The sequence below is a fragment of the Mangifera indica genome, chromosome 11 (assembly GCF_011075055.1).
Source record: "Mangifera indica cultivar Alphonso chromosome 11, CATAS_Mindica_2.1, whole genome shotgun sequence".
Taxonomy (NCBI): domain Eukaryota; kingdom Viridiplantae; phylum Streptophyta; class Magnoliopsida; order Sapindales; family Anacardiaceae; genus Mangifera; species Mangifera indica.
The window spans coordinates 7,698,985-7,723,130 of NC_058147.1; the positions used below are offsets into that span (position 1 = coordinate 7,698,985).

A 24,146-nucleotide genomic window follows, 5' to 3' on the forward strand; every position below is an offset into this window, starting at 1 on the left:
AACTGAGTTTAATTTTAAGGAAGAAAGCATTATTTTTTTTTGAGTGAAAAATTATTATTTATGTCGAATAGGCATGAAAATGGGTTTTAATTTAAACCTTGGCTCGGAAAATGTAATTCAGTACTTGAAATTCTATTGAAGCCCTTCAGTCTTGAGACTTATCAGACCTAGCCTCAAAGCTTTATAGGACTCAAGAATTTTAAAATATTACAAGTTCACCCAATTCTTCCCCTCCTCCGTAATAGGGGTGGATGGTTTTGAATATCTTGTTAAAAAACCAAAAATTGGAATAAAAACCGATCTATTCTTAAAAATAGAAAATGGAATTAGAACCCCTTATAATATATTCCTACTTGGAATCGAAATGATCGATTCCAGATTGGGTTTGGTTTTTATCCAAACCGATAATTAAAATTTCTCCTAAGACCATCTTCCTTTTCCCTGTCAGAACTATGAATGTTTAAAATTTGGAGCAAATTCATCCTTAACCAGCCAAAATGAATTTGCCCACTGGAAAAATATCAGTATGGAGAGAAGACGAAGCGAAGGTCTCGTTCTCTCTGTAATTGAAAGTAGAAGCAGAAGAAGCTTTTCAATTGGACAGAAAGTAACGAATTTGAGTGACAAGGGAATTTGTGACAGCTGCTATTATTGGCATTTAATGCAAAGCAAAATAAATCAAAGACCATTAATGCCAATAAATCAAAGACCACCGGCCGGGATTGATGATTAAGGGAGAACTGTTGTGCATTAAATCCGGTTCTTAAATGTTTGAAACCGGAATTTATCGGTTTTAAAAAATTAGAATCGAAATCTATCTAAAATAAATTAGTATCGGTTTTTGCCCGAAACCAAAATCCAAATACGATTCCCGTTCGGATATTTGCTCACCCTTAACCTACATTGTTCTCAAATTAATAATAACATCACAGTTTCGTAGCCGGACAAGCAGAGAAGGAAAGAGTTTCTGAGCAATTATGTACGCAAGCGAAGAAATGATACCTGTGTTCTCTTCTTCTTCTGTGGATCCCCCGTCACAGCAACAACAAGAAGAGCAACTCGCAGCGTACAGACATATTCATCAAAACGAATTCTTTCAGCGCAAGTGAGTAAACTTCCAAATTATTCATTTATTTTCTCCGATGATATTAAATTACCAAATTAATTTAATTAATGCATCAAAATTTTGCAGGCATAAGAAGCAGAAGGATGAGGATATCGCCGTCTGTGTATGTAAATATGATGCCAGTAATCCAGAGAGTGCGTGTGGAGAGCGGTGTTTGAATTTATTAACAAGCACTGAATGTGCTCCTGGATTTTGTCCTTGTGGTGTTTTTTGCAAGAATCAAGTATGCCTTCTTTGTTTATATTTATGTATGGATTGACTTTTGTTGTGCAATTACTATGAATAAGCTGTTCGTCACCTTTTGAATTTTATTTTGTAAGCATATCTGGTGTTTTTATTGCATCAGCTCAGTGAATCGCGTATCGTGAGTTTTCTAAAATTTATTTAGAGTTATTTTTATATGTACGAAATACATTATTGAGTCAATTTCATAGTTGGAAGTTTTTATTGTGCGGGACTAAACAGGGATAGGGTTATATACATTCTTGTTATGAGAAGGCTTCATTTAATGTTATTGAATAGGATGCCAGTAATCCAGAGTGCGTGTTGAGAAGGGTGTTTGAATATGCTAAAGTGTTTGAATTTGTTAACAAGCACTTAATGTACTCCTGGATTTTTGTCCTTGTGGTATTTTTTTTGCAGAAATCAAGTATATTTTCTTTGTTTTTATTTATATATGGATTGAATTTTGTTTTGCAATTACTATGAATAAGTTGTTCGTCACTCTTTATATTTGATTTTGTAAACATATTTGGTGTTTTCTTTGCATCAGCTTGATGAATTGTGTCTTTAATGAGTTTTCGTAAAAATTTAGTCAGAGCTCTTTGTGTTTCAATGAATTAGATGATTGAATGGATTTCATGGTTGGAAGTTTATTTTGTACTGGACTAAACAGGAATTGGGTTTTATGCATTCTTGTTATGGGAAGGTGTCAGTTGATGAGTGGTTTGCATGGAGTTTTTTAAGATTTTTGGGTTTGGAGAACATGTTACAGTTTGAAATGAGACATTGTTATGTTGTGCTGGTAACACTGTCCTTTTATTTTGGCTGGAATTTTTGGGAGAATTGAATTGGTTGGAATGTTTGTGGCCTTTAATTATACTTGATGTTCTTGAGATTTTGGAATGTTAATAAATTTTCCATGGATAAATACATAGAGTAATCTTTAAATACTGGAAAATTTGAGGGGAACTAACAAAGGCAGCAGTGGTTAGCAGCAAAGCACATAGATCTACTCAAGTAATCCCCTATGTAGATGAGGTTGCACCTTTTTGTGCATAGACATGTGTGTATATTCTTTTGTTCGCATTATGTCATATCTGTGAGTGAGGGCTTCTGATATTTGAATTTTCACTGCCTTTGTACATGCTATACTTGTAATGAATAAAAATGAGAAATGTTTGCTACTTTTCTTTGTTTTTCCTTTGTATGTAGCTATTACTTTTTTAATGATTTGCACAAGGTGGATAATGTAAGTTTGCAAGAATTTTTTTACTTAGAAGGGATTCCTTTTTTGTTGTCACTTTTTTTAAACTTGTCATATCGTGTGATTTTGACTTGAATCTGTGTTATTTTCCTTTTAATATGTCACTGCACATAAATTTCTCTTGCTTTCTTTTTCATTTTCCTAAGCACAGATATCTATGAAGTGTATGTAAATTTATTTCTTAATAAATAGGAAAAAATACTGTGCATCCACATGCTAAATTCATTTTGTTACAACATATACGTTAAATCGGCCTTTCCACACCCTCATATTACTTTTGCATTTATGACTGGACATATAGTTTATTTCCATGCATTTATTAAGTTGTTTACTTAGGTAAAATATTTGAACAGTGGCATAATTAGATTAACTCTAAAGTTTGATATTTTTTGTGTTCATGAATTCCCTGTTTATGCATCATGAAGGTAATATTGTCATTTTTTTTTTCTCGGTGTAATTATGATGCTACATATGTTAACTGTTCAACAGAGATTTCAGAGGTGTGAATATGCTAAGACGAAGTTGTTTAAAACTGAAGGCCGTGGGTGGGGTCTTTTGGCTGATGAGAATATGAAGGTATTACTTACCAAACTAGCATTATTCTTATTGTCATCAATGAAGCTTTCATTACCTTTTCTGGATTCTCAGCTCTTGCAAAATTCACTCAATAAGATCATTGAGCATTCCTGATTTTAAGCAAAAGATCAGGATATCTTATCTGCTTATTGCATCTATTGTAGGCATGCTAGCATATTATGCTTTGTAGATTTTTAATGCATATAAATGAAGTTTTCATCTGGAAGAGCATAATTAATACTGATTTTCTTGTGTAAAATGAGCATGGTACCATTGGAATAATTTTCATGTGTTGCCATTTGCCTTTTGGGTTATATTGCAGGCAGGGCAATTTATTATTGAATACTGTGGTGAAGTGATATCATGGAAAGAAGCAAGGAGAAGGTCCCAAACCTATGAAATTCAAGGTGGAAAAAAATTATCAAATTCATGCTATATTACATTGTTTTCCTTATCTTTGGAAACTAGTTTCATCCTTTTGTTTGGCCTAACACAGGTCTGAAGGATGCATATATCATTTGTCTCAATGCTGCTGAATCCATTGATGCCACTGCAAAGGGAAGCCATGCTAGATTTATAAATCACTCATGGTGAGCCACTTAAGTGATAGCAAAAGTTGGGGCAAAGATAGATATACTAATACTGTTGTCAATAGTTTGAGGCACTTTCACTGATAACAGTGTTCAAAGTTGACATTAATTCATTCTTCTTTCTAGTTTTCAGCCAACCAAATTGTGAGACAAGAAAGTGGAATGTATTGGGAGAAACCAGGGTTGGAATATTTGCAAAGCAAGATATTTCTGTTGGAACTGAACTGGGGTATGATTATAATTTTGAATGGTATGGTGGCAATAAAGTTCGCTGTCTCTGTGGTGCAGCCAGTTGTACTGGATTTCTTGGAGCAAAATCTCGTGGTTTCCAGGTAGATTCTGAAAGACTTTGATCTGTAATGAAATGAATTTAGAAGAAGTATGGAAAATTTTTTGATCATGTAGTGTGCTTGAAACTGAGGCCCTGAAAATAAAATTGATTTTTACAGAAATTCTTGACTTCATGAGTTCTTGTTCTATTAGCTTGTGTTAAAAATATGTTTCTATATGGCAGTAACTGTTACTTATGGATGTAGAAGTAAACATCTGGAGATGCCTTTTCCATCTATCTGACATGCTAGTGCAACATAATATGCAAGTGAATTGTGACTAATTAAATAATGGAACCAATTTGGGGGTATCTATATTAGAAAGTGACTTATTTTGCATGATTCACTGTTTAGAATGGACATTCACATTCTTTATATTTTTGCCCAATTTTGTTTACACTGTCCTGCATGTAACTGATATTTGTTGTTCAGTTAGACTGTAATCTGGGAGGTTGACATTCTATTTTAGCTATGTCCGGATTCCAACCTATTTGACAAATTGGTTCTGAGGCATAGTTATCAAAGGCGAGTCTCAGGCAAGCTTAACCGACACTTTACTCAAGGTGACTAGTGGTTCAAAGGAGATCGCTATTAGTGTTTTTTTCGGAGCCTTGAGGGAAGCTTTAGGCACTGAAAAAGCTCGCTTTATTATCACCTAGGTTATCCACTACTAGATTATAGGGTTATTGACAAATTCTAGACAGTTTTTAACACAGTTTCAGGTTTTTAGGTAGGTTTTGGGCAATTTTCAATTTGATAAGAGGCTGTTGACAATTTTTAAGGTTTCCAGTGAGGTTTAAGATTATTGAAAAGATTACTAATAATTTCTAAAGTTGTTGAGAGATCAATAGTGAGTTCTAAGGTTGTCAAGAAGTTGTCGGCGAGTTCTAAGGTTTGCCAAAGAAGTTGTTGGAGAGATTTAAGGTCATCAGATAGGTTCACTGATCTCTTATAAATAGCCATCAGAGAAGCCTAGATATTATAACTAATTGTTGTCAATTTTGGGATTGTTGATGCAGTTGTTAATCAATTTTTTTATTATTGATGTAGTAACAAATAATTTAAATTTAATGAAAATAAAATAAAAATAAATGAAAATTTTTAATCGCCTTTGGTCAAAAAGCGGTGCTTTTGCTTCGCTTTTTCGCTTAGGCAATAGCATCCCTCATTGCCTTTTGGCGCTTTTCGCTTTTGACAAATATGTTCTGAGAAACACTTGCATAAGGATTTTGAAGAAAAATGTAACCCTATTAGAAATGAAAGGCTTTATATCAGATCCTAATTGGTGAAACCTTTGGTTCCTAAAATCGGAGATAAATTTGTTGAGAGATATGGACAAGATTTAGTTTTTGGGCTATGTGCCAACTAATGATAAACATAAATTTTATTCTGCTTCATAACCCTGGTTTGTCAATATTTAGTGAAGTTTACCTCCTGTGAAGCTTGTCTAAAAAGAATCATGTTGGGGGCTTTCTTAATTGATTTGGGCATCAGTGAGCCAAAGGTTCTATTTCATATAATTCTGTTTTTAGCTTTCTTATCGTATTTTCCTGCTTCATTCTGGCCCTTTTGTTTATGAAAGTGAAAACTGAACCTCTTTCATTTGATTTAGTTATAATTTATTTTGCCAATGTGTTGCAAATTCTTGACAGGAGGATACTTATCTCTGGGAGGATGACGATGACAGGTAATTCATTATCATTAATGATCCATCTATTTGCAACTTGGTATTTCCAATGCTCTGAACTCTTGGTTATTTCTAACTTCAATTATGATTTTTCTTAATGATTCATTCATTGGCGTTTGCTGGTCTTCAACATAATCATTTTCAGTTCATGAATATATATCAGCAGTATACTTGAAATTACTCATGTCATCTGAAAATGAGTTTTGACCTGGCTCTCCTGGCTGGTTCAGTAGGAAGCCAACCATTGGACTTTCAATATATGGATGAATTTTGAGACACAATTTAATTGTGCCAAATGTACACAGCTTGACTCTGGGCAAATTTTTTAGAAGAATATGGACTTGGATGATGGTTGAATTTTTAGTATTCTTAATTATTTTTAGATTTGTAAGAAATTTATACCTGGGACTCTTTGCCATGAAACTGTAGAGCTGCACAAACTGTTGATGCACTACTCTCCTTGTTCATTATTTACCTAGCTGCATTCTTAAAAAGATGACTTTAATCACTGAAGAACAGGACATAAGTCAAATGAAATGCTAAAGCCTAATTTCCTTGGAAGGGACTCTTACAAAGCCCTAAGGCATCTTAAACTTGAGTCAGATTACCTTGAGAGAAGTTTTGAAGTCTTAAATTTATTCTTAAGAGCCTCTGAAGTATTGTGCTTGGAGCTCTTTTGTATATATCATGCATGTCTAGTGTCTACTTGCTACTTGTTTTCTCCTCTCCCTCAGCAAGGTAATACCTACTTCACTAGCATACCTTTAGAGTGTGATAAATTTTGATATCTTCACATTGGAAATGTAGAGGATGTGATGGACGCTGGTTCACATTAACAGGGTAAAAGTGCTAATTTAGGCAGTTAGTGATTAACTCCTCGCTGTTTCAACCGTGCTATTGTCGTCCGGTTTGCTTCTGCTGTTTACCTAACTGTCAATAAATTTTCCAGAGGGACTTCAGAACCTAATTAATCTCATCACTCTCATCACTGCTTTCACTTAACTATTTTGAACAGAACCCATGTAAGTCTTTAACAATTTGCTGACCTTATGCTATTCTTAAAACGTGAAAGATGATGTCAGATCACAGAAAAGTTCTAGTTTTCTCAAATGTATCGAATTGTTGCAAAAGTGGACCGTCTTTTCCTTTTCTTTCCTGATGTTGCCACAGAAGCTCATGCAGTTTAGTAAATGTGTACGTAATATAGATATCTCATAAATATGAAAACCTTTTTGCATATGGTACTGGAAACTCATCATTAAATGCAATTTTTTCTTTTTCAATTCCTCGGGTGCTTTTTTCTTTTTTTTCTTCCATGTTTATCTTGATCTGCCTGTTTGATTACAGGTATTCAGTGGAAAACATACCACTTTATGATTCTGGAGAAGATGAGCCTTTCACCAAGCTTCTCAAAAGTATGGATTCATTGAAACCTGGAACTGATGCTGATGGAAAAAATGACTATGCCATGGCACTGAGTGTTGGTGTTAAAAGCGAACCCCTGTTGGAATCTACTTCTCTTGTTGTTCAGCCACTTGAATCTGTTCTGATGGAAGATGTAGCTGTGAATATTGCACCAAAAACAGAAGAAAGTAAAGACACGAAATTGTATTTGAAAGATACTCAACAGGCCTTTCCACAGAAGAATGCAATGGTATCTCGTATCAGAAGTAACAGTGCATGTCGTAACTATCACATTGGTCCAGGCCCTGTGCCAAGGAAAAGGTCACAGCTGTATTCTGATGGGAAGTTGAAAAATCCTTCGCAAAAGCAAGTTGACGCAAAACATGTTGCCCAACTCTTGGCATCAAAAGAAGCACGAGTGGAGATTCTCAGAAATGAGGTGCGAATTACTACTCTCTATGATAATAGAGTGGAAGAATTTTCCAGCTTTTGTCATTTTAACATTAAATCCAACAGGCTCTGTGCGGTGGTGATTAGGTTGGAACATGTTAACAAATTTTTTCGACTCCCCTTGAAATTTCTGAGTTTTTGCAGGAACTGAAGAGGGAGGCTACCTCCCAGCTTTCGTCCTTGTACGATGAAATACGCCCAGCTATCGAGGAGCATGAGAGGGACAACCAAGACAGTGTGGCCACCAGTGTAGCTGAGAAATGGATCGAAGCGAGCTGCTTGAAACTGAAGGCAGAGTTTGATATGTATTCCTCCATTATCAAAAACGTTGCATGCACTCCAAAAAGAACACTCAACCAAGTGAAACCTAGCGACGGAAACAATTCTAACGAAGTGAAGTATTTAGGATTCTGAAAATGCCGGTAAGTATTCCCTTATATCCATTTAACTTCAATTTATCAAATATTTAGAGAGAATGGAGTCATTTTTTAGCTCTTTCATAGGGTTTTTCAGCTTCAGATTCTAGCACTAATCCAATGCACTTTAATCTCCAATATTTCATTCATGTATATATTATTTTCTGGTTTATCTATCTTAAACAATTAATCCTGCCACAATAAAACTATATGCATAAATAATAAACACAAACTTGTATATAAATGATAATATATTATGCATGTGATTAAATAATTTTGAAGTAGATATACATCCAATTATATAGTAATATGTCATCATTTATACACAAATTTATACTCTCTGCTTGCCGAAATTCAGTACATACACCATGAACAAATACATAATAATTACTTGGTGTCCAGATAATGTGATGAAAAGTAAACTTGGCATTCTTTGAGTTAAATTTTAGGCCAAAAGATTTATTTTACCCAAGGATTAGTTCATTGGCAAATTTCCACTGGTTAATTTTGGAAAATTTAAACACCAACTCATAAATTGTTACTGTTAATGATTTTAAGCAAAGGTAAAATAGGTAATTTATATGTAATAAAAATCTAACTTTTAATATATATTATTATAATACAAATCTTTTTACCTTTTAAAGTTTAAAATATTATTTTATTATTTTTGGTGCTTAATTAAAATCAAATCCCCACCGTTAACTTGCTTACCAAATCCACTGCCTTCCAAATCAAAATCAAATCTGCTGTTTAAACTTCTCACGCCTCTGTTTGTTTATTCTTGCGTGATTCAACGGTTCTCTCTCATTCGCAGGTTTTCTGCCTCTCTTCCTTGGTTTCTCTCATCTGCTTGAGATGGAGAGTCATCCTTCTACTCCTAACCAAACACCTTTACTTGCGCATTATAGCCCCTGACAATCATTTGGTTCAAATGCGGAACAAATTTTGTTTCATTATCATAAGATCGACAATGAATTTTCGTAAATCTGATTCGTACCAATTGCTTGTAAGTCATAGGAGTCTAAAGCGAAACTCAAATCATCTTCCGCTTTAAGGGAAAAGTTAATGCTGGTTGATCGCGATTTTGAGCCATCCACACTTAGTTCACACCTAAAAATCTTTGGAATTGTCTTCTGCATAGAACTTGATCCCCAAAATATAGTTTTGACCATCTCCGCAACGGTTTGTTCCTTTGGAATTAATTTGACTGAACCAAGCTCCGCAACTCCAGATTTTATAGCAACAAACACTAGAGTTTGAAATCTGGCTAAATTGGCTAGAAAGGATCTTGAATGATAATATTGGATCCGGGTTCATTCATGATAGGTTGATCCGATCCGATTTAATATAACTGTCAAGCGCAATTATAAGAGAGAGTTGAATGATAGTTGGACATATATAAATTGTCCAAACTGACTCCTCATAACAATTATCACGTCATTTTTATAAAAAAGAAAGTTACTCCTTATCTTGTAAAAAGCCAAAGCATAGTAATCTAGTTTTCTATTGAAATGCAATACGTGAAGCAAAATAAGTTATGGAAATCGACTAACATCAATACCTCGCACTGTATTCGAAGATGCTTCATCGAAATATTGAATCTGGGTACGCAAATTTCTATCTACAGAATTTCACAGAATTTGATCCTGATATGTTTGATTATTCCCAATATTGGTATCAGAGCCTAGGATGCATATATATCATGTTTTTTGTGGATGAAATTATGTATACTGCAGAGATGATAATTTGAATTTTGTGTTTAGATTGAAATTATGTTTAAAAAAAAATCTGTTTTGGGCACGAATTCAATTTGGCCTAAATTGCATGAAATTGGGATTGAAAAACATGTTGGATGGTTGATTGGAATAGTATTACATGCATTGAAATTAAAAAACTAGTAGAATTATCATCAAAATTGACCAAAGTAGAGCCAAAACCGTGACCAAAAAGCATCTTTTTCTAGTTGTCGTATCGTCGAAATTTGACGCTGTCGGAGGTCACTATTGGTATGAGAAGACTCTCCAACATGTGGGCTACAAAAGCCTCATGGTGTTGTCATCAGAAAGTCGCCAATTAGAAGGTCAGAAATTCTAGGGTTTATGCGTGATTTCGATTCAAAATTCGGTTGGGAAAACCCAATTACCAAACCTATTGGTCAATAGGTTGGTTAAGACCCGTTGGTCAATGGATAAAGTGACTCAGAAATCAATACGAGTTGATGAAATAGTCCTAGGCAAAATAGATGATACATTCATTGTATCATATTTTATATTTGTTAAATATGAAAATTCTGAAATTGATAGAATTTAATGAAATTCTCATTCAAAAATAATATTGGCGTAATTAAATTAAAGTTTAAAATGTCAAACATATATATCATGGAAGATGATTGGGAACGTAGTGAACTTTCGATTCTGTATTTTAATAATATATTTTAAATTTTAATGCAAAATTACGATAATTGATGTGTATTTTATTGTATTGATAACATTGTGTTTCATATATATGTCTCTGTAATCTAGTTAACCAAAACATCCTAGAAAATATGGCTAATTTAAATGAGAATAATACCAAATCGAGAGAATTACAATATATGACATTTAGAATGTTCAATATCTTAGATGAACAAAAGACATTGGAGGTTGTAGATCAGGTTAAGATAGAGTCGTGACTAACTAAGGGATAGAAACCCAAATGAATACCTTTCACAAACGTGAGGTGGATGCACATCACGCATATAAAAAACAAGACTTACTTTGTGTGATATCTTAATCAGTTTCATGAATAATGATTTGGTATATAAGTATCAGTAATATTCAACTACATATGTTATAAACATGTTTTTAATTGAAAAGTTTGGAGGAACTGTAGTCCGTAAATAAAGACAGTTGATTATTGAATTTGATTGAATGTCAAATCTAATTATGAAACTGAAGTCAGCTAGACCTAACCTGATACATAAACAGTAGGTTCATTTAGAAAAACGGTCTCTTCCTACTAGTGGGAGCGTATGAAAGTGTATATGACCCACAATGAGAAAAGAAGGGTTTTTGTTAGTTGTTATTGCCGCATAGAACTAGACGACAAACACCCTTAAGGCAACTAAACTAGGTATTAGTAAATACATTACAAAATCAAGTTTTAAAAATAGGTGGCTCAAGTCCTAATATGGGAAGAAGATTGTATAATGCGCAAAGAATAAGAACAAGGAATTGAAATGGGAAAGTGGCAGAAGTACTAGAAGAAGAGACGAAAACAAGATAAATAGTTGCAATAGAAGCAATGAGAATTATATCGTCTATGAATAAACGAAGCTGAAAATGATCGTTTTGTTCAACATAAAGTGATAAAACTTTATTTTCTAGTATTATGATATTAATTGAGTATTATCCTACGTGGATTATAGACTCAAAAGTCACTGATTGAGTAGCTCATGATAGAAGATGTTTAATAGATTTTTGTCGAATTCTAAATAAAGTGAATTGAATGTATGTAGACAACAACACAAAGGTTGTAGTAAGAGGAATAGACACGAGCAAATGAGTTTTACGAGGTAGTCAAATCTTATACCTACACAAAATCCAATATACTCTAAATATATTCAATGAATCTTGGTCAAAGTATTTGTTCTTCTTAAACTATGATATAATTTGAATTTCTCTGGGTGTTTTATTGAAATGTGATATAATTGACTTCTATAGATTTGGTTTATTGGTTGAATAGTTGTATGGTGTTTGTCACTTTACATTTTGATAATGTTAAGTTTTTCATTATTTGTTTCTCTTATATGTATAAATATGAATGTAAATATATGACATGTTAAATTAGGTACGTTGGCTAAGATGGGTTGAATAAATTGGCCTATAAAAGTTTATTAGGAACTTTCACATGAATAAAATTGTTCACATGTGAGTATTGCGTAATTGAAAAAACTTCTAGAAAACCATTCGACAAAGTTGTAAGAGCTTAACTTCCTTTGTAATTTATATACTTAAGTATATGTTTTCCTATGAATGTAAAGTTTGAGAAAATATCTCATATTTCATTACTAGTGTTAATAATAATGTTCAATTCGGTCTTATTTACTTGATCTCTTATAAGTCAGAAGTAGTAGACTGTTTTAGACATTATATATAAAATTGAGGTTGAGAATCAATTAAACAAAATAGATAAGAGTTTAAAAAACTCAATGAGGTCTTGAGCGGTTGTTCAAAAAGTTCAAAAAACCGAGTAATGAAAAAAGAATAGTATAGTAAATAGTAATTTCAAGAACTTCGTAATAAATCGGTGTAGCGGAGAAGAGTAATTGAACTCTATTAGAAATGGTTAAATCAATAAAGGTGCAAACAAAACATTAAGTCACTTTATGATGATATGATGTTTATTGCCGTTTGTGTACTTAACCAATTACTTACTAAACCGGTTGCTTCCACTTCTTATGAGTTAGAGGCAGGTAAAAAACCTATATTACTTGATTACAATCTTAGTGGTTAACAATGTCTATCTATAGCTTTTTTCATAAGTTTGAACAATTGGGATTGAGAAAAAATGAATGTATTTTTATCAGATATACTGAACACTACAAAGGGTATATGTTTATTATAGAGAATTATGTTGGAAGATTAACTGAAATTGTACTATAAAATACTACATTCATAGAAGATATTTTTCTTAATAAGGATGATATTGATAAAAGATTTCATCTGAATAAGATAAAAAAATAATGAGAATGGGTATAACGACCATCAATTGAGCCTAAGAAAATACTTGTTCTAGATAGTGAGATCAAATGCAATTGAGCTTTAACTTATTTCGGATAATGAGAGTAATGATCCTTAATTGTTTGCTTCATTCATCTTACCCTAGTGAGAACATTGAGATTAAACTTTAATCTATTTCAAATAGTGGGAGCATTAATTCTCAATTGCATAGAATTGGAGTAGTATATACTCTATTCAGTAAATGTGCAAGAAACTGTTTGGTTTAGAAGATTTTTCGTGAATATGAGTAAATATGATGATATTGTTAGAGCAATAGTTGTCTATTGAAATAAAAAATCCTAAATTTTTATAGGATACCCAAATGTATCGACACTAGACACAACGTAGTAAGAGACTCTATTTCCAAGAAGAAAATGAACATATAATATAATTTTATGTATTATATAGGAATTAATTTGACTGAACCAAGCTCCGCAACTCCAGATTTTATAGCAACAAACACCAGAGTTTGGAATCTGGCCAAATTGGCTAGAAAGGATCTTGAATGATAATATTGGATTCGGGTTCACCTATGACAGGTTGACCCGATCCGGTTTAATATAATTGTCAAAGGTAATTATAAAAGAGAGTTGAAGGACAGTTGGACATATATAAATTGTCCAAACTGACTCCCTATAATAATTATCACGCCATTTTTATCAAAAAGAAAGTTACTCCTTATCTTGTAAAAAGCCAAAGCATAGTAATCTAGTTTCCTATTGAAATGCAATACATGAAGCAAAATAGGTCATGGAAATCGACTAACATCAATACCTCGCGCCATATTTGAAGATGCTTCATCGAAATATTGAATCTGGGTACAGAAATTTCTTTCTACAAAATTTCACATAATTTGATCCTGATATGTTTGATTATTCTCAATATTGGTATCAGAGTCTAGGATGCATATATGTCATGTTTTCTGTGGATGAAATTATGTATACTACAGAGATGATAATTTGAATTTTGTGTTTAGATTGAAATTATGTTTAAAAAAAAAATTGTTTTGGGCACGAATTCAATTCGACCAAAATTACATGAAATTGGGGTTGGAAAACATGTTGGATGGTTGATTGGAATAGTATTACATGCATTCAAATTAAAAAACCAATAGAATTATCATCAGAATTGACCAAAATAGAGCCAAAACCGAGACCAAAAGGCATCTTTTTCTAGTCGTCGTATCGTTGAAATATGACGATGTCGGAGGTCATTGTTGGTACCAGAAGACTCTCCAACATGTGGGCTACAAAAGCATAATGGTGTCGTCATCGGAAAGTTGTCAGAAGTCGCCAATTAGAAGGTCAGAAATTATAGGGTTTATGCGTGATTTCGAGTCAAAATCCGATTGGAAAAACCTAATTACCAAACCTGTTGGTGAACGGGTTGGTCAAGACCCGTCGGTCAATGGATAAAATAACTCAAAGATCAATACGAGTTGATGAAATAATCTTAGTCAAAATAGATTATGCATTCATTGTATCATATTTTATATTTGTTAAATATAAAAATTCTGAAATTGGTAGAATTTAATAAAATTCTCATTCATAGATAATATTGGTGCAATTAAATTAAAGTTTAAAATATCAAACATATATGTCATTGAAGATGATTGAAAATGTAGTGAACTTTCAATTTTATATCTTACGTAATATATTTTAAATTTTAATGCAAAATTACGATAATTGATGTGTATTTCATTGCATTGATAACATTGTGTTTGATATATATGTCTTTGTAATCTAGTTAACCAAAACATCCTAGAAAATGATGACTAATTTAAATGAAAATGATACTGAATAAAGAGAATTACAATATATGACATTTAGAATGCTTAATATCTTAGATGAGCAAAATGCATTGGAGGTTGTAGATCAGGTTAAGATAGAGTTGCGACTACCTAAGAGATAAAAACCCAAATGAGTACCTTACACAAATGTGATGTGGATGCACATCACGCATGTAAGAAGGAAGACTTACTTCGTGTGATATCTTGATCAGTTTTATGAATAACAATTTGATATATAAGTACCAGTAATATTCAACTACATATGTTATAAACATGTTTTTAATTGAAAAGTTTGGAGGAATTGTAGTCCCTAAATAAAGACAGTTGATTGTTGAATTTGATTGAATGTCAAATCTGATTATGGAACTAAAGTCAGCTAGGCGTAACCTGATACATGAACAATAGGTTCATTTAGAAAAACCATCACTTCCTGCTTGTAGGAGCGTATGAAAGTGTATATGATCCGTAATGAGGAAATAAGGGCTTTTGTTAGTTGTTCTTGCCGCATAGAACTAGAGGACAAACACCCTTAAGGCAACTAAACTAGGTATTAGTGCATACATTACAAAATCAAGTTTTAATTGGACATATATAAATTGTTTAAACTATGTCCCCATAAAAATTATCACACCATTTTTATCAAAAGGAAAGTTACTTCTTCTTCTCCTGTAAAAACCCAAAGCACAGTAATCTAGTTTCTTATTGAAATGCAATACATGAAGCAAAATGGATCGTGAAAATCGTACTTCCCGCCATATTCGAAGATGCTTCATCAAAATATTGAATTCAAGTACGTAAATTTATATTTATAGAATTTCACAAAATTTGATCATGATATATTTAATTATTCCAATTAATTATGCCTGAAGCCCAAGGTGATCTACCAGATTTATAGGACTCCCCATGACCATATGTTTGAATCACATCAAAAGCTAAAATACATAGAAGTCAGATAAAACATTTGCACATTTGACAAACCATCTAACCTTGATGCGTAATTATCCTCCTCAAACCCACTAACAGAGGCATGTAGCTTTTGGAGCACTTGCTTTTTCACCTTCACTTTCTTATCAACTTCTTCCAAACTTCTATGCCGGTAAAATTCTTATCTTCCATTGTGCCATCTTTTGGGTGTTGACAATGCGTATCCCCCCAAATCAAAACAAGCCACGAGATTTCACTCTAGAGTAGAAATGGTGATGAGCCGACCACCCTAGCTCCGACTCACCCATCAAGACTATGGTTGGGCCTTAGGCCAATATAATAACAAGCCTTCTGGCTTGATCGACTCTATATAAAATGGGCTGAATCAGACTTTAAATGGGTTAAACCATTAACTTTAATTAAAAAAAATTTTTAATTATGTTTTCTTGTAATTAAAAAACATGTTAAGAAATTAAATTAAGAATAAAAAGAAGACAAACTTATTTATAATAGGTGAGTTGAGTTTTCATGATCAATCTCACTAATGTGGGATCTAAAACATAAGTTTGATTGCTTAACCTTTATTTATAGCATATAAATGGAATGAGTGATTGTTTTCTTATTTTTTATATTTTGTAAAGAGCCTCACATCTAAAAGAATAAAATCTTTTACTTCTTCACTCACTACAAATAAATGTTAAACAACATATTCTTAAGTAAACTAAAATTTCACTTATCTCATACATTTGAGATTGATCCAAAAAACTCAAACTCATTTTTTTAAGTTTAAAATTTTTATTTCTTTAAATATTTATAATTTTTTATATTATAATTATTAATTAATTATTTATATTTTTAAAATATATTATAAATAGTAATAATTGGGTTGATCCATGAGGCTAACACTTAGGCCCATGACTTGGCTTGAAAGGCAGATGGGTTGGGCCCTATTCCAAAGTTAGGCCTCGGCCAACTAATGCCTCTACCGTAGAAGCATGCCAGTAGAAATTCAATGGAACTGTCAATAACTTGGCATAGCCGCTACTGCGCACCCAAATCATCGGGAGGTGAAACCGTATCAGGTAACACATTTTTCCAGCCATTGATTTCAATTTCCTCAAACTATAAATTCAATGAATTATTGTTAATTACGTTGACTTAATTTCAATTCAAATATAAGAGGTAATTTAGTCATTACATTATTAAAGGTAATACATTAAATTACTAAATTAATTAGTTTAAATTAATAGTTTTAACTGAATTAATTAATAACGATATTTTGAGCATTACACTAAGAAAAGATTAATCAATCATTTAAATTCCTAAACTAATATAAGACATTAATAGAAATGGATAGTGGGTGAAATTTTAGATTTTTAAAAAACCAAAAAACTTGTTTCCATTCAAGGTATAATAAAAACTCAAAGTGATTTTCTCTAATTTTTAAAAATCTAAATATTTATTTATAAATAAAATTTTGTTAAAAAATTCAATTAAAGTTAAGGGTGAAATTATTATTTAATAAATTTTTTGATTAAGTAATAATTTTATTTTTAACTTTAATTAAGCTTTTTTAATTGAATTTTATTTATAGATAAATAATTGAGTTTTTGAAAGAGCTTTTACTGTATCTTAAATAGAAATAAGTCTTTCAGTGTTTTTAAAACATAGTAGATGAATCGAGAATAAATGGTATTACGGAATTTAATTGGTGATTATCCCCTAATTATCGGTATAATTTGGTGGGATTGCAGCGTACCTTGCACTTCTATATGTTGTTATTTAATTACAAACCCAAGCAAAGCCGTGTGGGTCCCTTTCCAACATGCCACGTAATCAATTGGCACCATTGTCGTCTGCGACCCTGCGGGCTTTACCTAAATTTTCTGTTTAAAGCAGGAGGGAAAGGTCATTTTGACCGTTTGAATTTTGTGCAATGTAGTACACTGAATTTGATGACCTAAGTCAATTCAAACTGAATAATACCGTGTTTAATACTTATTTTGGACTTTTCTCTTTGTAAATTTACGTATAAATTCATGTTTAAAATATAATTCTTCTATCGTCTTTAATACTATGACCAAAGAAAAAAAATTTAAAAATGATGAAGATTATTTTAATATAAGTTATATTATATTAAAGATAATTTATTATTTTTAATATATTATTATTAAATAATAATTTTATTTTTGTAATTAATTGAATATATTAATTTTAATAGTTTATAGGTAAGAGTTTAGATTTTTTATATTTATCGGATATAAGTTAGGGTTTTCAATAAACCTTAAGTGGGAACAATCTTTCATTACTAATGTGATGTGATATGTAATATATAAGGTTATTTGATATCACTTACACTGTGAGTGTTTTGATTCGGATATAAAAAATTATTTTGATAATCTATCTTTTATTTATATTATTCCTTTGATTGGTTCGTTAGGTATTAAAATATTAAAATATTATTTTATTACAAGGTTGACGTGACAAGTAATAAAGCCTTTTCATTTCGTATTAAAAGATTATAAAAGTAATCTTAATTTTATTACAGTTATACCCTTATTTAATAAATTTAGTTTAATATAATAAGAACATTTAAATAAAATAATATTTCAGAATATATTTACTACTATCAAATAAATACAATAATTATTTATGCATATCAATTTATTCAAATACATTATTAATTTATACCTATTAATTTTTAAGGAAATAGATCTTTGTAATAATATTTCAATTTAGATAATAAAATATTCTCTGAACCAAACATATCCTTTAGGGTGCGTTTGGTTAAAGGTTTTTAAGATTACCTTGGTAATCTATCTTTTATTTCCTTGTTTGGTTTGTCAGTAATAAAAGATTACAGTAATCTTCTATTACCAATGCTGACGTGTTAGGTAATATAGGTGGTAATCTGATTACCACATTCACCTTAAGTATTTAAAGATTATTGGGGTAATCTTGAGTTTATTATAGAAAAATTATTATTTATTAATTTTTTGAGATAAAAATAAATTTATTTTTAATTAATATGAAAAATAATATAAAAAATATTTAAAAATAATTATATTTAAGGGCATTTAAGTAAAATAATTTACTAGTAATCTTTTATTACCTTTAACCAAACACAATAATTATTTATACCTATCAAATTTTATCAAATATAGTAATAATTTATACCCAGTAATCTTCTAAGTAATCTATCTTCAAGGTAATATTTCTATTTTAGTAATCAAATATTACCCAAACCAAACGCCCCCTTAGGGTATTAATAGATTATTATAGTAGTATTAATGAATAATTATCAAAATAATCTTAATTTCGTTACAATTATATCTTTTCTTGATAAAATTTTACGACAAAAATACCTTTGTTTTTTTTTTCAATTAAAGTAACAATTACCATGGTGAATAGTTTGGAAAAAAAAAAAGCTATAATGTGATAACTTAAAAGATAATTTAATCAATTAATTTAATAATTTAACAACATAGAAAAATCTTAATATATTATTAATATAGGGGATATTTTAAAAAAAAACCACAAATAAAAAGTTATAGCAGAAGACATGTTAGTTTAACTAATCAAAATACTAATTTATATTAAAATAATATTACAATATCAATTTATTTTTATCAGTTAAATATAAAAATTATTTATGTATGCAAATATTATAAAATATAATAATAATTTATTTCTTCAACTTATTCCCTCTTTATTATCATAATTTTTCATTCATTTTGTATCAACAGAACTCCAACAACATATCTCACACATTAGTCTCCTCATTTCCAACTCCATCCGATGTTGATTCCATTTTCACAGGCACTTCATATGTCGATCTCTCCATCATGGACTCATTACCCCTTTGATATAATTGTTTTCTTGACAAATCTTCGACGACATATCTCACTTGTCAATCTCTTCTCTTTTAATTCTATCCGATTCTGATTATGACTTTATATAGCTCATCCCACTGGTATCAATATTTTCCACTCCATTCGATATGGACTTCATCATTGATGATGATGAGATTGTAATAAAATGATTAAATTGTAGGTTTTTAAATTTGTATAAGAATTAAACTATTATATTTAAAATGTTAATATAACAACTGTAGAAGGGTTATTTATTTTCAAACTTTTGCATAATGAAATTACTATTTAACCCCTTTTAAATCCTTAATTTTTTCAAGCAGTTTGACTTTGAGAAGAAAAGTGTTTTTGAACCAAACCTTGGGTAGAGAAACATAATTTACTTTATCAAGTGGGAATATTAAAGATGTAACATTTCATATTATATGAACGACCCGCTTTTTAAATAAAACCAATTATTATTGTTTTAAATATTTTCAACAATTGATTTTTTTATTTATTCAAAACCCCGTTTATACATTATATATATCAATTACAATTTTTATAAGGAGTAATATTATATAGATAATTTTATATATATTATAATATGTTATCATATAATTGAATAATTTTAAATTAAATATAAAATAATATCTGACAAATTATTATTTTTTTATAAAATTATATATATTATTTGTATATATAATTTTATTGTTCTAACGGGTCTTACTTAAACTAAATAATATAATTATGATATAGATTAAAAAATTAGCATAATCTCTCCATCATCATGATTTATTATATAATAAAACCTAATAATGTTGAAGAAATAAAATAATAATAGTCAAATTATATGTTTGGAATTGGAAATCTACTGAATTTTCAAAATCTAAAACATCAACGTAGCAATAGTGTGTTAAGTACTCTTTGACTAATTATACTCAGAAACCTAACCACTCAAACAATTTGCCAAGTGTTCTCCTTCTCTACATCACCGACCATTCCTTTCTCTATGTATCGTCAACATCAAGCCTTCCTTTTTATTTTTATTTTTTCACTACAAATAATAAATTAAATCTGTCTATTTTGATAATATTTATAGATTAATCATAAATTATATATTGCCTATATGATTTTTTTTTTTTTTTTTATAGATCAGAAGAACCCTGTTTGATTTTGTAAAATAGGTAAACCCTTAATAGTATAAAAACAGAACTTATAACCACTATTTGAGTAAATTAGAATTTCGTTATTTTGCATTTTACTATTTAGGCTCAAATTAAACAGTTAAAGATTTTAACATATGGTTATTCGATATCATTACTTCACATTTTTGTAAGATCAAATAAAAAGGGTAACAGTATCTTGACAGTAATTTTTAAATCAAAGTCAACTTAGAATTATTGAATTATACTATTTAAAAAATGAGACAACAGTTAAATTATACTGTTAAAAAATTAGATACATGTATAATAGTTTCATGTATTATTTATTGAGTGAATAATTTTCCTCTTTTTTTTTTTTTTTAATTATTCCTCCTTTCATTTGCCTAAGCTATAACCATGCAACACCCATATTAGCTTGGGAAATCCAAACCCCAATTCCATGCCATCTGAACCACAACAAAAACGGCTCGAAGACCACCAATGATTTATTATATCCACGTAAATCTATAGACCGACCTAATTGATCAAATCGATCAATCCTTAAGCCTTCGATAAAAGCACCCACAACTCAATAATCTCTCTAACCGTGTGGACTACACCCAAACTTGCGAAATTAGTAACACCCAATATGAATAAAAGGCTATTTGGCAATGAATGATGATGGTGGTGGTGGTGAGGTGAAATTACTATTATATTTGTGACGTGACAAATTTGACTTTAATGTATCTATGCCGTAATAGATTTGAGTTTAGTCACTGTGTTAGGTACAAGTAAAGAAGAAGAACAAAGACAAAAAAAAAAGAAGAAAAAGAAGTAAAACAATTCTTTTTTCAAAAATTAAAGAATTAAAGTTAATACATTTACAAGTCATGTTTAGATTAAAAAAAGAAGTGATTTATTTATTTAATGGATGAAAATGTATTTTAACTCCATGAATGGAAAAATATAAATAAAAAATTAAAAAATCATTATTGCGACTTGAACCTAAGATGTATTTATAATATAAGACTAAATTTATCTTAATAATAAAATAATTTAAATTATATATTTATTAATTAATTATATAAAATTATTTTAAATCGTGTCCGACCATTTGCCAAATAGTATAATTGTTGGTTGAATTGAAGTATTTTTTTCACTGGATCTGATTCAATTATAAAAACACTAATTAATCTTAATAAATTTAGAATTAATAAAAAAAAATTAATAATCTTATGATGTTTTCAAATGATAAAAAATCCATTTACCTTTAATAATTTATTGAAATTTTTTTCTAAAATACGGAGCAACAAAACAGAGCGGTCCCCTTCCCAAAAATGAACGGTCAAGATCAATATTCCCACGTCCACACCCCTCCACCAAATCCCACCCCACTTTCGTTGACTCATCCTGTCCACGACGACTCTCCCTTCATCTTCCTTGTAAAAACCCCTCACGATAATGGCTGCACCATTTCTTTATCCTCTTCTCCCTTTCTCTACCAAATAATCTTAAAAAACCAAACTCCTCTCTTTCTCTCGTTTCAAAACCACCACCATGGGCGTGGATTCATCTCTCCAAGGCCTCCTAGCCGCCATCGCCAGTTTCATTGTAGTCACACTAATCTTCGCCTTCATCTTACTCATCTGCAAAAAAAACCGAAAACCCGACACCCGGACCCAGAACTTGAGTTGCACGCAGTCCCACGCCGAGTTGACCTCCATCGCCACCTACGACAGCGCCTCCTTCGATCCTTCTCTCAATCAAATCTCCATGGCGGAGCTCCTCAAAGCCACCAAGAACTTCTCCCCCGATCTCATCGTTGGCGACGGCAGTTTCGGCTTCGTTTACAAAGCCAAGCTCTCAGACAACGTCACTGTCGCCATCAAGAAGCTTGACAAGGACGCCTTTCAAGGATTTCGCGAGTTTCGGGCCGAGATGGAGACTCTCGGGAAGCTCCGCCATAAAAATATCGTTAAGATTCTCGGGTACTGCGTTTCGGATTTTGATCGGGTTTTGATCTATGAGTTCATCGAGAAAGGGAACCTTGACCAATGGTTGCATGACACGTCGACGGGGAGTGATGACGTGGACAATTCAAGACACTCGATGTCAATTTGCCGGTTACCGTTAAGCTGGGAGACGAGAGTGAAAGTGATGACGGGTGTGGCTAATGGGCTAGCCTATTTACATGAGCTTGATAAGCCCATTATCCATAGAGACATCAAAGCGAGTAATGTGTTATTGGATTCCAATTTTGAGGCCCATATCGCTGATTTTGGGCTTGCTAGGAGGATCGACACATCTCATTCTCACGTGTCAACACAGGTGGCTGGTACAATGGGGTACATGCCACCGGAGTACATGGGTGGGAACACGGCAGCAACTGTCATGCTCGATGTCTATAGCTTCGGGGTGTTAATGATAGAGGTTGCAACGCAACGGAGGCCCAATTGGCCGGTGAACATCGATGGCAGGGAAGTTGGGCTTGTGGAGTGGACTAGAATAATGGTGGAGAAAAATAGGGAAATTGAAATGGTTGATTCAAATATATCAAGGGAAGGATTAAACGAAATAAAGGTAAAGCAGTATTTTAGGATTGCTTGTGATTGTACTAATGAAAAATCAAGAGAGAGGCCGGCAATGAAGGAAGTGGTTCAGCAATTGGAAGAGTTGGCATTATGAATTTGGATTTTGTAGGTATAAAAACCATGCCTTGATTTGTTTTCTTGATATTCAGTTTATATTTATAAAATGTCGATAGGATTGTAAATAGTTGATGGTGTCCATTAAACAAAGTAGAATATATGAGGCACCCTGTTTCTTAGGCCCAGTGTTTTGTTATTAATTTGGGTGTTTGTATGTGGATGTCGATTTAGAAGTGAAAGCTAGATTGGCTGGAGTTCATATGGATTAAGTTTGGGTCAGAGTTCTACACTTGGTTGGTAACCAAATCGAACTTGAGTTGGAAGATGTTTGATTTGGTCCACTATGATAGTCAATTGTTCAATTTGAATCGTTTTAAGTGTTTTAAATTCAACTTCAAGTTTCTGTGGAATGAAAATTAGATATACAGAGTTTTATTCATATAACTTTTCGCATATGAAAAGTGAAAGTTTTGATGAAAAAATATTGTTGAAGAGCATTGTTCATGAGCTCAAGGGTATGCGAGATTAGAGATGGTGGTGGGTTATGTCAGGTCAAATCTCGTGCAAGCCATAATGTTTATAGGTTGTGCTAGGTTAAAACTTGCATTGTAGCGGGTTTTATGGGCTCAATTGACCGATGACACAATCGACACTTTAAAGGGTCATATTATGTCGAACCTTTAACAAGTTGGCGTATAGGCTTTTACTAGCCCACTCATTAATTAAATAATAAATAATATTTTTAATTTAATAATTATATAAAATTAAAGAAAATTCATTTTTAAATTACTAAAACTGAGGATAGTATTTCGAAAATTTTATTAATAATCCATTATTTGTAGTAGAGGAATATTGTGGTTGCATATTAAAAAAAATTCGAAGATAATATAAATCAATTCGTTTACATAATATACAAAACATAAGTTCGATTTATATATTCTCTACTCATCTTCAACGTCTAAATTCTT

At 31.4% G+C, this 24,146-nt stretch overlaps 2 protein-coding genes and 1 pseudogene across 3 annotated transcripts; 2 read left to right on the forward strand and 1 right to left on the reverse strand.

The window, feature by feature from the left end:
* The first annotated feature begins 374 nt into the window (after nucleotides 1-374).
* On the forward strand, nucleotides 375-9,156 carry LOC123229969 (histone-lysine N-methyltransferase ASHH1-like). Of its 2 annotated transcripts, XM_044656038.1 has the most exons (10): nucleotides 375-1,105; nucleotides 1,193-1,349; nucleotides 3,102-3,188; nucleotides 3,511-3,595; nucleotides 3,685-3,778; nucleotides 3,912-4,110; nucleotides 5,760-5,794; nucleotides 7,142-7,637; nucleotides 7,793-8,070; nucleotides 8,879-9,156. In XM_044656038.1, exons 1-9 carry the CDS (start codon nucleotides 978-980, stop codon nucleotides 8,060-8,062), a joined length of 1,551 nt encoding a protein of 516 aa, XP_044511973.1. In that variant the 5' UTR covers nucleotides 375-977; the 3' UTR covers nucleotides 8,063-8,070; nucleotides 8,879-9,156. The 2 variants fall into 2 exon arrangements, with proteins under 2 accessions (XP_044511973.1, XP_044511972.1); XM_044656037.1 differs by lacking the exon at nucleotides 8,879-9,156 and having other exon boundaries at nucleotides 376-1,105; nucleotides 7,793-8,234.
* On the reverse strand, nucleotides 8,427-16,640 carry LOC123229699 (annotated as a pseudogene).
* Nucleotides 16,641-21,925: 5,285 nt separating this feature from the next.
* Nucleotides 21,926-23,619, forward strand: LOC123228649 (phytosulfokine receptor 2). The gene has a single exon (XM_044654104.1). The coding sequence runs from the start codon at nucleotides 22,088-22,090 to the stop codon at nucleotides 23,213-23,215; it is 1,128 nt and encodes a 375-aa protein (XP_044510039.1). The 5' UTR covers nucleotides 21,926-22,087; the 3' UTR covers nucleotides 23,216-23,619.
* The last annotated feature ends 527 nt before the right edge of the window (nucleotides 23,620-24,146 follow it).

Coding starts and splice junctions, on each gene's coding strand:
- LOC123228649 (XM_044654104.1), top strand. CDS start 22,088: ATGGGCGTGGATTCATCTCTCCAAGGCCTCCTAGCCGCCATCGCCAGT.
- LOC123229969 (XM_044656038.1), top strand. CDS start 978: ATGTACGCAAGCGAAGAAATGATACCTGTGTTCTCTTCTTCTTCTGTG. Junction 1,106..1,192: donor AACGAATTCTTTCAGCGCAA/GTGAGTAAACTT, acceptor AAAATTTTGCAG/GCATAAGAAGCAGAAGGATG. Junction 5,795..7,141: donor TGGGAGGATGACGATGACAG/GTAATTCATTAT, acceptor GTTTGATTACAG/GTATTCAGTGGAAAACATAC.